General features: G+C 43.3%; 1 protein-coding gene across 1 annotated transcript; it reads left to right on the forward strand.

Moving 5' to 3' along the window:
- Positions 1-81: 81 nt before the first annotated feature.
- Positions 82-11,344, forward strand: psen1 (presenilin 1). The gene is made up of 11 exons (XM_068581031.1): positions 82-198; positions 740-825; positions 2,864-3,213; positions 3,800-3,941; positions 4,863-4,930; positions 5,059-5,279; positions 6,351-6,449; positions 7,511-7,609; positions 7,709-7,885; positions 8,969-9,087; positions 9,286-11,344. The coding sequence occupies exons 2-11, from the start codon at positions 790-792 to the stop codon at positions 9,439-9,441; spliced, it is 1,467 nt and encodes a 488-aa protein (XP_068437132.1). The 5' UTR covers positions 82-198; positions 740-789; the 3' UTR covers positions 9,442-11,344.
- The last annotated feature ends 6,581 nt before the right edge of the window (positions 11,345-17,925 follow it).

Here is a 17,925-nt window from a genome sequence, read left to right on the forward strand (position 1 = left end):
AGAAACATAAGTCTCAAATAACGTTTTGGTGCTGAACGCTCCCTGACTGATCGAGACGGCCGGAAGTAGTTTACGGCAGCGACCGGATGTTCGGTGTGAAGACAGGAACAACAAAGAGGAGAAAGCGCCCGGGTTTTAAACCGACTTGAGACCACACCTGGATACAAAATCAAGGAAATTAGCTGTCGTTTACAGTCGGTAAGTTTCCTTATTTTAAACCCGCTGTTTATGAATTATATTTAGTTTGAGCTCTGCCGGTTATGCAGCCGTCAGCTATCCAGCGCGGCCGCCGTCTGCTCCGCCGTTATGCCATTATTGGCTAACTAGCCATTTTAGCCGTTCGTTTAATGATGAAATACCTCTTGAGTAATACAACCAGTTAACGCTACTTAATTAATGTTCCCACGCACAAGCTTTCAAGTAGTTACCCCAAAACGTTAGCTATAGGTAATATTTAACAATCAATAGTTCCCCAGATAACAGTGTTATTATTTCCCTGCGTTTAATCAGTATCGTGAACGTCACATCCGCCAGTTTGCCTTCTAAACTGTATTTTTCATTTTTAATGCCAATATGATGATGCTTAATGACACATTAAAACAAATATGCATCACATGGCTTTACAATCTGGACAACACATGAAACACCCGATTTGATTCGATGTGGTCACTGATATACAAATTGTACTCACTGCATCTGCTTTAAACTAAATGTTATCTCCTTCTTTCTCTTTCATCAGGGCAAAAGAAGTTGGTTTGCATGTGAGGACAAGTGTCTGCCGAGCCAACCATGGCGAACAATGTGGAAGATATTGAAAACAATATGGTCAGTGTGAAAGAAATGGAACACTACATCTGTATCTGTCTGTGTTGATTGATTAGGTAATGGTGACCAAGCGGTTTTAGCTGAGAGCAAACCAGTGTTTCAGCATCAAGTCGGTGATGAAAGAGTTGTCTGTATTGTCCGCAGTTTGTGATGACACACACACACACACACACACACGCACACTGCAGTGGAGTTGAGCATGATGACCTTTGTTACATTTAGCTAGAATACAATAAAGTATAATTATGGATTGTTATGTTCTGATAAGGAAAGATGTTCGCCCCTGAATAAGGAAGGTGAATGCCAGCGGGCTACTTGGTTGTCTGCATTTGTCTCTTACTGTAATCAAAGGCGTGGCCTCCCCTATCTATTCTAGTGGAGTAGTCAAAGTCTCCCTTTACTGCCGCAGTCAACCATATGCCTTGTTTTCCCCAAAACAGTTGCTCATGCCTTGTTCTTGACGAACTAGAAAACATTACATTTCTGTCTTGCAAGTGCATATTATAGTTAGATATCAGCTCGGTCATCAATGAGGTCAGACGTCAGGACAGTATGACTTGTTTATTTATTTTTTACACAATACAGTTGCAACCCTTCAGTAGTAGTAGTAGTAGTCGTCTGTAATCTCTTGTGGCCTTGTTCCACAAAGTGAGGTCATTTATACAGTAGTATGTTCAACAGCTGCGGCAGCTTTCACTTCTCACAGCAGTCTCTCTGTGCCCCTGATGAGATTGCTTCACGTCGGGGCCACTGCAAGTCTCGACTCATCTGATCAGCTTTAGTTAACTCGGTCTCCTTGATTTACCCTTTTTATTTAGTCCCAAATGTGACGAAAACAAGTGCAGTGTTGTAATCCTTGGGGAAACTGTTTAAGTGAGCATAAATGTAACAGAAATAGAGCATAATACATCACTTTACTTGAGCGCTTGTTTCATTTTTAGAATTCTTTGCCAATAAATACAAATTAAACTGTTTCATCTGATAATGCGTTGGCCTTGTTGGTGCCTCAACCTCTACAGAAAGATAGATAAGAAAGATAGATTAGAACTATTCTAGTGTCAGATTTTCGGATAATCTCTGGTTTATCAAGCTCACACAGCCTCTCAAGATATAATTTATACTCAAGATTGATTAACGGTGAACCACAAGGTCCCCGTTTTAAATCTCGGGCTCTCTTCATAAAAGCGAGAGCTGTCTGCAACACGCAGATCGCAAATTGTGGCACAATCGCGTTTCACAAATAAAACTGATTGCTCAATTGGCGAGTCTTCGAAGGCTCTTTGGTGCTCATGTATACAAGTCACAAGTGTGGGTTTTTTTTTTGAATGAAATTTAAGGAAATGAGAGAACTAACGAATGATCTTGTGTTGCAAATCACAGCTTTCACTTTTGAAATTTTGGGGAAATTGCTTCCGGACGGGTGTCTTTAGTTGTACGCCACTCCCGATCTCTTGTCAAAACCTTATAAGGCCCAAAAAGTACTTGGAGAAATATTTTAATTCCAATGAACATTCCCCTATTAGACAGTTCACACTAGCGATTGCTTTGAAACATGGGGGGGTTATTGCAATTCACTTTCAAATGTATTGCTGTTAAGATCTTCCTCATTGTCAGTGAGGAGGTAAAAAAAAAAAAAGGAACACAGTGTATGGTTTACATTTTAGGGTTAGCTACCTTGTGCTTTTATAATTGTAAAAATATTTTTTTCCCAATTGAGCATTGACAAAGACTGAACCTGCATCACCGCTACTGTGTAATCTGTGTCTGACTGTATGTTTTACCAAGTTTTAGACCATTAGTACGTCGGGATATCCCCAAGTGACTCATTGCTTATCAGTGGTGTGAATTATTGGACCACGCCTTGATGGAATATTTGATCAACAGGCACGTTTGTGTTGGACATCCCTGAGTTGTTTGCTCTGCTTAGTTTCCTGTTGGCATGATGCTTTGAACTGTTGGACTTAATTATTGTCTGTATGTATTATATTACAATTTCCCTGTATGTTTATAAAGTAACGTGATTCCTCTCAACATTCAGGACGAGCAGGAGACCAATGTGGCCTCTGAACCCCCCCAGCAGCCACAGGAGGCGGCAGTGACCAGAGCTCGGTCCAGAGGAGGTTCAGGAGGAGGAGGAGGAGGAGATGGTGTGGGTGGAGGTGGAGGTGGTGGTGGCAATGGTAGCGGCCCGGAGCAGAACGGACAGCCCCCCGCCGCTCGGCCTCCACGCGTGGTAGAGACCGAGGAGGACGAGGACGAGGAGCTGACCTTGAAGTACGGGGCCAAGCACGTCATCATGCTGTTCGTTCCCGTGACCCTCTGCATGGTGGTGGTGGTGGCAACCATAAAGTCCGTTGGCTTCTACACCCGAAACGACGGGCAGAGATTGTGAGTGTTGCACCTCTTATTGGATTGACATAAAGCTCATTTAGGTCTGGTGTTTGAATTAAATGCAATACAGCTGATGTGCCTCTAGGTGGCGTTAATGCAATAGATATGTATATATATATATATATATATATATATATATATATATATATATATATATATATATATATATATATATATATATATATACACACACATCATATATATACATCATATATATGTCTTCATAGTTGGAATACCAAGACAGTACTGTAATTGCATGAGATCATTAAAGTGGAGTCTGAATCTTCCTGAGGGCACATAAACACAACATTTTACACATTTAACTCTTCTCCAAAGCAATTCGACCTCCCTGAAATAGTAGCAAGCTTATATTACATTTAGAAGCAAACGGTCCAGACCTGCTTTGCATGAAAAGCGCCCTGAGATAATTTCTGTTATGATTCGACACTGTATACATAAAGAAAATTGAAGGAAAATAAATTGCTCAGCTCAATAATAACCAGCTGTAATACGAACCGCAGTATTTCCTCTCTGTATTTCATCGTTTTGCCTTGTTCTGACTGAGACGCGTGTCGCCCCACAGGATCTACACGCCGTTCCCAGAAGACACGGACACGGTCGGACAGAGGGCCGTCAACTCCATCCTGAACGCCAGCATCATGATCACCGTGATCATCGTCATGACTCTGGTGCTGGTGCTGTTATACAAGTACCGCTGCTACAAGGTACATGCCAGAACCTGTCGCGTGCTGCCATCCCACTCACCGCAGACCTGAGCTGTGTAACACAACGCCGTTTGTTTTTGAAAAGGTTCAAACTGCCTTTTTGAATCGTTGTGGTCGGAAGTTGCTATAATGGTTTGTTACTCCTGACATTACAGATGGTCCCATTTCGTTAGATTAGATATTCATTTTCTTAGTCCTGCATTGGGGACGGTTCAGGATTCCAGCAGCAAACAGGGTAAAGTGCACACAAGAGACGTAGTAAAAAGTCAAAACGAGTGATATAAATGCGAGCGGTCTAGTGAGCCGAGGGTGCCAGCGTGCAATATAATGCATTATCCAGTGAATGGGGAGTGATTTCCAACACAGCCGGGGTGTTTCCCTCTGAATCATTCATCCTCTCGGTACTAACAGACCGTTCTCACAGGAGAGGTTTGGACTTGCTGTACAGCTGTAACTGCTATTAAAATGGCTTCATTACAGTTTGGCGTTCCTGTTCTCTCCTGTTCTGTCTGCATGTTGGCACAATGTCATGGCTCACATGGAGCACGTCATTGTAACATTGTAACGGAGCCATTGCGACTATTATTATTATTACCTGTTGTGTTAAGAATGACAGATGTGTCTAAGTTGTTCTTGACAAATGGGTGCAACAAGCTGTCAACAGATTCGTGTAGTAAATGTCAAATAAGCGCAGTCTGCAGAATACGCTGTCCTCGGTGTAAAAGATAATGCTTAAAATACTGTCAGTTGGGCTCACGTCAGCATAATGGCTTTTCACTCAGTCTAAACGGTAATGCTGGTGTTGTTTTCCCTTTGTTGTCACTCCACCCAACCTGGTTGCCCAGGAGGTTTTCGAAACGGGCACTATTAGGTATTTGCATGTACCGATCTGCTGAAACATGAAATCTCCCGTCCTCACAGGTGATCCAAGGCTGGCTCTTCCTCTCCTCCCTCCTCCTGCTGTTCTTCTTCTCCTACATCTACCTCAAGTAAGCTCCCCGACGCGTTTGACCTCGTTTCCCTCGAGGTTCCCACACATTCTCGTAGATGTGAAGTTCTCCGATTCTTCACAGTGGTGTTTGGAGTCTCTCCGTCACGTCTCTGCTCTGTCAAACAGGGAGGTTTTCAAGACCTACAACTTGGCCATGGACTACTTCACCTTGGCCATAATAGTCTGGAACTTCGGGGTGGTGGGCATGATGTGTATACACTGGAAAGGGCCGCTGCGGCTCCAGCAGGCCTACCTCATCATGATCAGCGCCCTCATGGCTCTGGTTTTCATCAAGTACCTGCCAGAGTGGACCGCCTGGCTCATATTAGCCGTCATATCCGTCTACGGTAAATCCTCCATCTTCTGCTCTGTGCACTTTTTAAGAAGAAAGCACCACGATTCAGCCATCTGGTATCTTTTGTTTTTTGTGCTCAAGGAAAAACAGGAAGATATAAATATATGTGTAGTCTAACTTTCATTCTTTCAATAACTTAAAGATGGGAATGGATTTGGGAACTAAGCAAAACTTATTAACATATTAATGATGTTAAACCTAACAGAAACAACACGTTTAACTATTGTGAGGATTCACTTTTCTTTACACTGTAAATATAAAACAAGTGTCGATAAATGTCATCATTGGTGTGCTAAAAATAAGATATAAAGACCAGAAACTGAAATCAAATGCTTTCAGAAAGAGGAAGAGGAAGTCTGGGGGAAGTCCATATTGAAAGCTGGACTTAAGACTCCAGCAGGCCAGCGAAAATAGCAGTTAATTTTCCATAAGCTGCTTTTGTGGTGATAGCTTTATTTTAGTACTGGGGATTTTCCTCTCGACTCATCAGAAATGGGTTCAGATAGAAAAGGCATCAGTCACAAAGACGTGTTGATGTTTATCCTTTCCTGTCAAGCAGTTTTAGATGATAAATATACTTAACTTGTCAATATAATGTTATGTTTGAGGTTAAGATGCTGCCGTGTGTGTGTGTGTGTGTGTGTGTGTGTGTGTCACACCTGGCGGCTTATCTTCCAGAAGAAGATGCAGACCGGCCATTGGGGATAAAGACGGTTTTGATAACATTTTCTCCAAATGACACATTACCTTTTGGTTTCTAATTAATATGGCAGTCTTTGTTTCTGCTGTTGAGTTCCTTTCCCAAGAAGAAATATCTGGCCACTGGAGTTTAGTGGCAATAGATACTCCATCACAGTGCTTCTCTCTTGTTTAATTGTTGGTGGAAGCGACCCCTTTCGGTTTGGGGTCGCTAATATTCCCTTCAGAGCGACGAAACCTCGCAGACCAGATCTCTGTTTTTCCCTGAAGTCTGCTTCTTGTCATCACAGATGTCATGTCACCGCCACAGAGCGCTCTGTTTGGCGACTAACATCTCTTATCTGGCTCCTCTCTCCCTCCACAGATCTGTTGGCGGTGCTCTGTCCCAAAGGGCCTCTGAGGATCCTGGTGGAGACGGCTCAGGAGAGGAACGAGCCCATCTTCCCAGCTCTCATCTACTCCTGTAAGACACCGATTACCCACATAACGTGATTCACATTTCATTGTAATAAAACAGAGGACGGGAAATGAAACACCGGTTTTAAAGAAAACATAAAGAAGCTTAATTGCTGTCCTATTAATCGGCCAAATCAACTTTTATCAGTGAAAGTCACTGAGGGTTCGACTCCTTTCAGACACCAATGTCTTTCTGTGCTCGCAGTTAAACTGCTGACACATCATCTCTTTTCCTTACTTTCACTTAAACCGACAAATCCACTCCTGTCAGCACTTTAACTCTCACTAAAACGCTTCAGTGCTCTTCATTTAATTGCCACCTCAACTTCTACTGGTGCAAAAAAAAAAAAAAAGTGCTTTCACTTTACTTCACCGGTTGACAAATCCTGCCAGAAAGCAACTGCTCTCTGTGCTTCAAACAACACAACTTTTCAGAGCTTTGACTTTTTCACTTCAAGTGACTCTTAAACCCTTTTCAGCACTTTTACTTTTCAACTCATCTTCTTTCAGCCCTTTCACTTCATCGGGCACTTCAGTAATCTGAAGTGCCGTTACTTGAAATGACACTTCAACTCCATTCATCTGACACTTCTGCTGCTCAATGTGTTCACACTTAGAATATTACTTAAGCCACTTTACATTTTAAGACTTTTAACTGACCCTTCAACTCCTTTCACACTCCTAAAATGCTCTCAGGGCTTTCGATACAGCTGTCTCTTCAACCCCTCTCAGCGTATAAGAATTGACACTTCATCTCCTTTCAGTGCAGCTCCTGCAACTCCTATTTCCATTCAATATTGCAGTTGGAGGATACTGTCATAAAAATGTCAAAAGTGACAAAGAAATATACATTTGAAGTAATTTAAGCTGTTTGAACTTAAAGTTTAAGGGTTCTAACGTGAGTTAAATTGGCAATTTAAAGAGAAGCACTGAGATAAGTGAAAGTTTAATTTCAGGAGGACCAAACACACTTTTTTGGAGGAATTATTTTTCTATTGTTTCTTGTATTCTGTTTGTAACTCAAATAACGAACCCTTCAATACTTTGACTCTCCGACTCCCTCCTCAGCTACAATGGTGTGGATCGTCAACATGGCCGACACCGAATGGCCGCCGCCGAAAAGGAACTCGGCAGAAGCGGCGCCGCCTCAGCAAGAAGCTCCAGAAGGTGAGCGTGGTTGGGGGGGATTGCCTCATGCGATCTTCTCCTCGAGCGGTTACCGCTCCAGCAGTGCCGTTCGATCTAACGGCTGTCGCGTGTCTTTAGCGCCGGCGGACTCTCCGGCTCCCGCCGCTCGGCCGCAGGACGACGGAGGCTTCAGCCCCTCGTGGGTCAACCACCAGCAGCACCAGCTGGGCCCGCTCCAGTCCACCGAGCAGACCAGGAGGGAGATCCAGGAGCTGCCCTCCGATCGCCCTCCGGTTGAAGACGACGACGAGGAGAGTGAGTACGAATACATGACACGGAGGATTAACGCTTCACTTTAGTCGTTATTTAAGAAATTGTTGCCAGCGAAACTTCAGTTTCTGCAAAACCTAATATTATCTAACAGTTGGAGTTTGATTTGTTTATTAGCTCTGTGATCAATTAGTTGTGTCTTCCATTAAGTACGGCCAGCTGATGTCTCTCCATGAAGAGCTATGATTAATTCATTTCATACTGTTCCTTTATGACTTATTAATAGCGTGAAGCAGAAAACAAGACTCGTGACTCTCTGCATAAAGGCTTTTGGTTATTATTTGGTAATATAAGCCATTTTGTTTCACACAAGTTGTATATTGATTTCAACAATAAATTAAAAAACAATGTGCTTTTGTAACCTAAAAAACTGCAAATTAATTTTGCCCAAATGTATACCTTCATCTTTTCTTGGCTATTATTTCATTTTCTTTTTTCTGTAGGTTGGAAGCTAAAGTGTTTATTTCCTATAAAACTGTCTTTCTGTCCGTAAATGTCTTCCCACACTAGAAAGCCAGCAGCATAATCAGCATTGTGTATTGTTTAACCATCAAATACGAGTTTAATAACAACATTATGCTCCGTTTCGTGTGCCTCTCAGCCCTAATATGACGCCGAGCTCTGTAATTCAAACCTGTGAATTCCCAGCTCGCCTGACTCTCCGTGTGTAATCACCGTCTCTCCGTTCACTTTCCCTCGACGCACACAAAACCGTTTTTTGGGGAATGCTTTCATGTGTTCCCCTTTCTGTGAAATTAGTGCGTACGTGAATGCGACCACGTGTTTTGGCTCCGGACTGTTTTTAGTCGGAGCACATTAGGAAGCGATTATTCACTGCAATTGCTAGGTTTCATGTCCGTACTATTTGGGGGCCTCCCGCGCGCTCTTTCTGGAAGTTAAAGCTTCAGTAAATATGGGGTCGGAGCGCTTGTTTGTACAGTAATTACAGTCGAGAAAAGATTTCTATGGGGGCCAGGAGGGCGTGGAGCGGAGGCGACTCTCGTGTTTGAATTGACTCCACCCTGAATGCGGTGCCCCCCTCTCTCCCCTCCCCCTCTGTGTTCTCAGGAGGCGTCAAGCTGGGCCTCGGAGACTTCATCTTCTACAGCATGCTGGTGGGAAAGGCCTCGGCCACAGCCAGCGGCGACTGGAACACCACGCTCGCCTGCTTCGTGGCCATCCTCATCGTGAGTGACCACAGCTGCTTATTTTGGCGTCTGGCTCGCCGCAAAACCTCTTGTCCGTCTCACGGCACAATATCTTAACCCCGCTTTTACGCCAACCGCTTGATTGTATAACAAGCTGAGCAGATTTTGTTTGGTACACAATATTTCCTTGCGCTATTTCCTCCGCCGTCTTATTCCGTCTGCCTCTCGCCTCCGCAGGGCCTGTGTCTGACCCTGCTCCTCCTCGCCATCTTCAAGAAAGCGCTCCCGGCTCTGCCCATCTCCATTTTCTTCGGCCTCGTCTTCTACTTCGCCACGGACAACCTGGTCCAGCCCTTCATGGACAGACTGGCGCTGCACCAGTTCTACATTTAGCCGGACGCTTGCCCTGATAACCCTCACCCACATAGCCCTCCGGCCAACAACACGACAGCGCTCCCTTCGCAAGCCGGGAGAGAACAAAGGCCGATGCCCCCCACCCCTCACCACTCTCCCCCCCACACACACACACCCCTCCAAAAGTTGTTTTTGATCTGCCTTTTTCTTTCCGGCGCCGAACGAGGGCGTTCAGACAGCTGCTCTTAGACATTTTATTTCAGTTTTAAACCAAGAAGTGAGATTTCTCGCTCGGCCTGAGGAAAGTCCTCTTCAAATCGCTGATCGCCGGCCTCAGGCTCGATTCACACCGAGCAGCTAGTCGGGAGTATTTTTACATTTTTTTATTCATCCGGGGAAGCGTTCGCAACAGCAGCAACCTGCTTCCTGTTCACACAGAATCATATCTGGGAGCTGCCCATCACAGCCCTCTACGACCGGGGCTTTGCAGTAGGTGCCTTGCTCAGGGACACTGGTAGCTGTTGAGCGAAGGGAGAGGATTTCACTTAATCTCCCTTCGAAGACTTTGATCAAACATCTTTTTTTTTTCAACTTCTGAGCTGCCACACACCCCACGCCTCCCAAAAACTAAACCCAAGATTAAAAAAAAAAAAAGCCTTCGTCAAACTAACGGACACTGTACGATGATGTTGATAATAGATTGGTAAATGTGTAGTTTGATTGTGTACGAGCTGTCAGTCACCAGACGTGCTTTCTTCACCGCTGTTAAGAATGGTTAAGACGTGTGTTTTTTGTTTTCCCACTTTGGACACGCGACAACCAAAACTCCATTCACACCCTGAAAGATTTACACCGAGCGGGATGTTAAGAAGCTTGTGAATCTTTCTCATGGAGGGAAAAAAAAGAGGACACCTTTTTATTTGTCTTTAGAATTAAGGTACGAGTATAATTGTGACACGTGACTCGTCAACATGTTTCCTTCCTTTTTGAAGTCAAAGCCCGCAGAGGGAGGGAGGTTCACACAAACACTCGCCTGCCGTGTCAGTCCCGTACTGACAGCCACTGAGCAGTTCTGCTGGAGCAGTCGGAAGTTCAGTGCCTTGCTCAAGGGCATTTCAGTAGTAGTAGTGGTGGTAATTGTTGTTGTTGTGCGACAGAAACGTGCTTTTCATTCTCTTCCCCGACTGATATTTAATTTGTTTTTGGGGTTGTAACCTCCGGTCATCTGGTCACAAAGCTCTGAACTTCTTCGGCTCTCGCAGCCGTCATGACGCTCGCCCCGGTGCTGCCTGGAACTATGCTACATCCAAACACTTTGATTATTTCGACTACACACAGATTCCTGTTGTGCGTTTTTTGTTTTTTTAAGAAATGCATTGGAGGGACTTTGTACTTTCTGAAACACGAGGGTGAATGTTAACGGGGGTTCCTCACAGATCAGGAATATCTGGAGAACGAGTGAAAAAAACTAAACCTTTTGACATAAATGATGCATGTTTTGATGAGGGAGTTGTGAATCTAGTTTGATTTGATACCTGAATTTCTTTGGAAAACGATCTCCAGTCATCACTGAGCATTATTTGCTTAATTGTCTATTTTAATCATGTTAAAAACAAAGCAAAGTTTAAATTAAAGTAAAAACAATTATGGTTTTGTGAAATATTGGCGTGTATGAGCCCAAACTCTGGCTTCTCACATATGAGATGATGCAGCTTTGTGGAGGAGGACGAGCGGCGCTGGCTGCTCTTTTGTCGTTGCACTCGAGTTTCATGATTTCAGAGAAGAAACCAAGAGGAAACAATTTAGTTTGTCCTGAAACTTATTTTTGTTTTGAGGGAATATGTTGGGAGACTGTCTTTTTTTCTGTCCTTCACATGCATACGTGTGTTATGCAAGGTTATTCAATTCAGATTTTGTTTTTTAATAAATAATGAAAGTTAAAGTACTCTTTGTTTTTTTTGTCAGAAAGGCAGAAAATAAGCCTGGGGATGTCACCAAGGTGTCGGCATCTTGCAAGTGCGCGTCACTCTTTCTTAATGAAATACAAAATCTTTGAAGTATCTCAAATTATGGGCGAAACGTAATGCCGTACTACTGTAGTATCATTTTCTTTAGTATAAGTAAAACAATGTTAAACTATTCCATCTCAAGTGTCTTAAACATTCTGTAAACTCTTTATTGAAAGGTGCTGAACTGAAGTACATGTACATAAATAATATTAGCAGATTCAGTAGTGCTACTAGAGTTGTTGTTATAATTGGATTATTAAGACTGATGAATACATTCGTAAACAACATAATGTTGCAGGTGGAGGAAATCTTCAAATTTGTTTAATCCATAATAATTGATAGTATTATACTATATATAATGCAACTAAAGTACAAACACCTCAAATAGTACTTAAGTACAATCCTTGATCAAATGCTTGTAGTTGCTTTCCACCACCTGACAGGTGTACAGCACTAAACCATAACCCATATGATGGGAGGTTTTACTTCCATAAAACTGAACTCATCTCTCTCTATTTGCTCCCTTCGCACAGAGGTCAAAGGTCACCTTTGATGACCACAGCACGTTGTCTCTGCTGCCTCATCTGCACCGCTCTCCAGTGAGCGAACCCTCCCCGGATGTTGACGCAAAACCATCTCCGCGGACGGTGGGAACATCGTGGAAATTCCTCGGCGTGCTGATGCGCCGGTATCCCGCGCTCGCCGTCCCCCCCGATGCCAGCTGGCCTTGGCGAGCGCCTGTTGGCGAGCTGCCCCGCGGGCGCTGGACGCAATAGCTGTCTCCATGGGGACGGTTTGGCCCGGCCGGCCGGGACAGTGGCACAGTATGGCAGCTTACCCAGAATGTTTAGCCTCATACTGTGACTTACCTAACAAGCCCTCAGCGAGGCCTCTTTTCTGGCTCGGCCGGCCAACGACACAGTTAAATCCACGAGGCTTCTCCTGCGTCGCCTCCAGAGACACCTGTTCTGTTCAGGGCACTTTACACCCTGCACACTTGAAGCGGTTTGGGCTACTTTCCCAGAGAAAAGATTAACGCCCCCAAAGATGAAGAAACCCCATTGCGATAAATCTGAACCTTCTGTTTCCCTTGCAGATGTGAAATTCTACGTTTTTCTTTGCAGGCCTTTAAGCTCGTTCACTGACAAGGTGGACGAGACCACAAAGTGAACTGAAGTAGCCTGTCGATCACCGTCATCCTCTTTGTAGGGTGGACTTAAGCAGGAGACGATGTGGCTGTGTGTGTCGCACCTTGTGTTACAGGTTTCCCAGGATAGCTCCGCTAAGGAGATTACTGTGCAAGGAGGGACTCCAGCTCCGTGGGAGACATGCAAGGAATTGAGGATTACACTTCAATAATCGCTGACAACAGGCGCAGACGCTCAACGGCACAGAAGAAAGGAGCTAAAGCTCAGACGCAAAGAAGAAGAAAAACCCCGCTAAAGGTGAATAGAAACCTTTCCGTGATGTCCAAGGACAAGCTGGAGGGCCTGGTGAATCGCATGGAGGAGACGCTCTCGGAGATGGAGCAGCTGAAGGTGCACTGCGGGAAGCAGAGCGAGGAGCTGAGCCAGCTGGTGGTGGAGCTGCGCAGAGAGAACCAGGAGCTGGTGGAGAAGTACAACCAGCTCGCTGTGGAGATGAAGGAGGCCAAGGAGATTATAGAACAGCTTATGGACACAAAATATGCCTTTAATGCAAAGGAGAGGCAGGCCCAGAAGCTCAGTCGGCAGCTCTGAGGGCCCACGAGGAGGATGAGGACACCGCCGACGGTTGGATGTGACCTGCTGGAGTCCCGGAGGGAAACGACACTGGACGAGGCGGATGGAGAGAAAAAAGCAGCTTGTTGCAGAAGATTTCTAAATACTGGGTGGGCATGAAAGCTAAACTGGGCACATCTGTTTTCTTTAACATATAGAAAGTGTGTTTTTCCGTCTGCATATGTGTACATTTTAGGTTTCGACATTTAATTTGAATGTTAACTTAAATCCTGTGGCTGAGGGCTCCTTTTAAAGCCATGGCTAGACTTAATGACCAGGAATCAAAACTGGAAGTCACCCAGAAATGTGGATGTGGAAAACGTGGACAAAAAAGGGGTTTTTTGAAAAGGCATTGTGCTCATTAGGTTTCTATAATTGAAACAACAGCGTGCCTAAGCCAGGCTGCACTGCCCCTGTAAAGATTTTATTCCATGATGTTATTTTTAGTTGTGAAGTGCCAAGGAGAAATGGGTGGCCATCTATTTTTGGTGTTTGTAGAGTATTCAAAGTGTTAAGAATACCTGATTATCCCTCCCTATACTCTTAATCTTGTGAGGTTCAAGACTTCAAGGTGACTCCCTCCGCACTTTGTCGCCATTTATAGTGTATTATTCATGTACTCCAATAAAGGATAAATGATCAGTAAATTTCAGGAACTCACAATCACTCGTGTTGGCTTTTTGTACCACATTCAACTTGAAGAATTATAAAGACTATAAACGGTGCAGTTTGTTCATTAAACCGGAATTGGATGAAAATATTGAGTCATAATGGTCTTAATTGGCTTTTTTAAGTGGGTTTAATGTTTGTTTTTTTACAGAATTTATAAACAACCATATATTCAAGATCTAAAATGAGTTAAGATATTATTTTCTTCCTTCCCAAGAGTTGGATAAAAAGCGAGACACAACGCTCAAGTCTGTATGCTAGTCACAGATAGCAGATGGTTAGCTTACTTTAGCCTAACTGAAACGAGTAAACAGTTAGCCTAGCTTTGTCCAAAGTTAACATAAAGTATTATGGCCTCTATAGCCGGGTAATTTATCTTTTTAAATCGGGGTCAACAAAGTGTGAAATGATATCGTTAATAGTTTTACGGAAAGTTATGTGCTCGACTATTTCTTGCTAGCCCTGCTTTCCCTCTTCCCCTCTAAGTTAAGCTAACTGTCTCCAGACCGTAGCTTCGTATTTCTGTGAAAACAAATCGTATCAGTTTTCTTATCAAACTCTCAGCAAGAAAGTAAAAGTGTTCTTAAAAGCCAGAAGAAAAAAACATTTTCTGCAGCCTATATATACTTTTTTTTTTTTACATCAATTGTTAAAAGAAAAAAGACATTAGAGGCTTGGAACCAAATTGAAAATGGTCTAATTGATTGTTCAGCTGTTATCTTCTTTCCCATGAAAGTCCGAAATTAAAGTGAAGGTGAATTGACTTACTTTGATCTCTTAATGCAGATTAGCTATTTTCCAAAAAGCATAAAACATCCGTTACATTTGTGTAAGATTTGTGTCAAATATTTATCTGTTTATTTATCTATTGTACTTGAGTAAAACCTTAAAGTACTTCATTGCCTCATGAAAGTATCCTTGTGCACTGAACAGAAAGTATTTTGTGGTAATCATTGCACATATACTGCAAACCACTTGGATAATGCTGCACAAGCTTTTAAACCAGATGGACATTATGTGCTGTTTAGGAGCTAAAAATATTATTTTTTTTCTCGGAGACGCTTAAGTTTAGACTCAATTTGTGTTTGATGGTCCATTGAACACAAGTGGTGTCTCGACTCACTTAAAATGCTTTGCGTTTTGGTTTGGACTTTCCTTCCCGTTAGAAAGGTTAGAGTTACCTGTGCAGTGATTTTAAACATTTATACTGACAGAGTCATTCAGCCTGGCCTTAAACATAGAATATGTCCCTCCAGTGTAACCAGAAAAACAAACATGTGGCTTGGATTGGTTTTGGTGGCGTTTAAGCTTTTCTTTGATTTGTTCATGTGTGGAAAACTGTTACACATTACACCCAAGATGTGTTTTCTTTTAAACACAAGCCCACAATTACATAACGCTGCACATTTTCAGTTGTTTTTAGAAGCCAGTTGTTTAAAACCTCACCCCCAAAAGAGATGTGAGAGGAGGGGTGTTTGGCAAACATGCAGGCCTACGGAGGTTTAAACACAGCTTTGGTGGCGGCCGTGGTGGTTTCCTCTTTAAAACCCAAAATAATCACTGTTCTATGTTGTTGTCAAACATGTTCGGGGGTTATGAATCAATTAAACTGGCAAATACTTCAAAGAGCCTTCGTGTATTTGAGATTAGTCTTTCGAGTTGTTGAGAAAACCAAATGACAGATTTAACATCAGGGATTAATTGAATTCGGTTTTTTTTTAGATTCAAAGCATTAAAATAGCAGCAACAACAACTTCTGTCATTGTGAGGATGTGGTGGAGTCATGTCTACCTGTGTTGTAATCGAGCTTCTCCGTTCTCTGTTTACATAATCGGGCCGAGTTGTGCCACTCTGCTGCGCCACTTAATGGCTTTACAGCTTAAAACTGCATCCGTACTGACGACCAGGCCTCCAGTTCCCGCTCAGAGAAACGCTGTTAGTAAGTTAGTAACGCAGCAAGCTGCATTGCGCTGTTAGCTTCCAGCCGCCGGCTCAGCCATCACCATGTTGAGAGCCATGTGGAGGTGAATGTGAGATCCCTGTTTGTTCCAAAGGGAAGAATCTATTCAGTGTGTTAAAAAAAAAATAGGGATCAACAATGCAGATTTTGTTATTGTAAGTCACGCTAGCGCACAGTTTCAGGAATAGCGACGTCTGACGGTTGGTCCACCACTGTCGGTACATCTTGTACAAACATTTAAGCTCCCCAGTTCGTCCGATCCTTTGGCTTATGTCTAAATACCTGACAAACCTACGACTTTCCCAGGTGAATTATCTTATTGGAACACATGCAGCCGTGAACATGGAGGAAGTAAAAGCTCCCTGTCAACAAAACACAAGGTTAAATCGTCCCATTGAGTGCTTCCAAACATACAATGTTCTCTTTTGACAAAGTGATTTAACATTTGGGGCCCATTCAGCTAAAAAAAAATGGAAACCTTTCCTCCCGCATTAGACCCGAAGGCCTTTGCAGGACATGTGTGCGGATACCCTGACATTACATGTGCGGTGTGTAAAGTGGGAGAACATTATAATGACATGTAGCGAAGTGGGACTGAACCATGGAGGATGTGTGCTCACGGGGGCCTTATAACAAACGAACACGCTGATTTACTGTTATTTATACAGGCGGAAATTACAGACTGCCCGTGAAGCATCCCCATCTCTGTCAGGGGGGGCTCGCGCAGCCTGCTGGTTAAATAAAAAAGCGCGCCGATGACGCAGCGGAGGAGGTTCAACCGAGAACTTTCTCTGCTTCTCCTTCTGCTCCTGGTCGGTTTCCTGTTGGACGCAAGACAGATAAAGAGAGAGAGAGAGAGAGACGGGGGAGAGAGAGATAGAGAGACGGGGGAGAGAGAGATAAAGGGCTGCGGCCACATAACCCTCCTCATATATCCAGGACACTGCAGAACATTTCCAGACTTCCAAGTCAAAGCTCCCGGAGAGAAGTCAGCTGTCAGTTCCTCTGCGTCCCGCACGGTCCTCCGCAAGGATCCACCGGCGGTTTTTGGACTCCAAGAAAACGCATTTAAAGCCACTGAACACGGTGAGTAGTTCTGAGGTCTCTTCTCGTATTACATGTCTTTTAAGTAACAGGTGAATCCTTTTTTTTGTGCACTGTGGAAGACGGAAATGTTCATTAGAGGAGATGGAACAATAAGTTGTACACTGAGAGAAAGGTTAGTAAGACAGTTTATAGACTAAAGCACAGTTAGGATGAATAACAAAATCAATTGTGTAAAGAAATGGATGTCACACAACAACAACAAAAGCAACATTAAAGGGTCACAATATGAGACAAATACCTAAGCTGGAATTACAGAGATTTAATAAAGTTAGAATAAACAGCAGTGTGGAGCCCTGCAGGGACACGTTAGAGGAGGAAATTCAACAACACAGGCAATACAATGTAGTTCAATCTACATAGAAATATCCTGAATATAATAGTTTGTGTTCCCTTGAGATCCATTGATGGTTTTCCACTGACCAGGTGCCAGAGAACAGATCACAAGACGCTGCTTGCCCTCACTGACTAACGAATAATTGGTAATCTGGGTGGATAAAAGCTTGTACAGCCTGAGGAGAAAGGCTTTGTGAGGATGGAGGATTTTTTTCTTTTAATGGTTGATTGTCCTGTGGTTGAAGAATATCATTTAAATATGAGAGGGTATATTTACAGGTGATTATTAATGCAAGTCATTTATCGAGCAAAAAAGAAAAAGCTGACTGCTGCCTGAAATGTGATGAGCTGGTGACTTTGATTGGGACTTTTTTTTACTTTAAGTATTCAAAGTATGTGAAGACTTGATCACGTCTGCAGCACGACGGCCGTTGATCTTTTAGGGTCTTCTTCAGAGCACCGGAGCTTGAGTTTGATTGCCAAACCCTGATTTGTGTGTATTTGTCAAACTAAAACATATTACTCAGACATTCAAGGACAGTATTCAATTAGACATGACTGATGTTTCAATTAGTGCATTTGTTAATGAGCATACAATGAACATTTGTGGCCTTCAGTTCAAGCAAAAATGTCACATGTTGCAGATTCTCAATTGTCAGGGTTTGCCACTTTTCTGCTTTGTATA

Source organism: Clinocottus analis, unplaced genomic scaffold (assembly GCF_023055335.1).
Source record: "Clinocottus analis isolate CAN_PGR_092001 unplaced genomic scaffold, fCliAna1.0.p SCAF_17, whole genome shotgun sequence".
NCBI lineage: Eukaryota > Metazoa > Chordata > Actinopteri > Perciformes > Cottidae > Clinocottus > Clinocottus analis.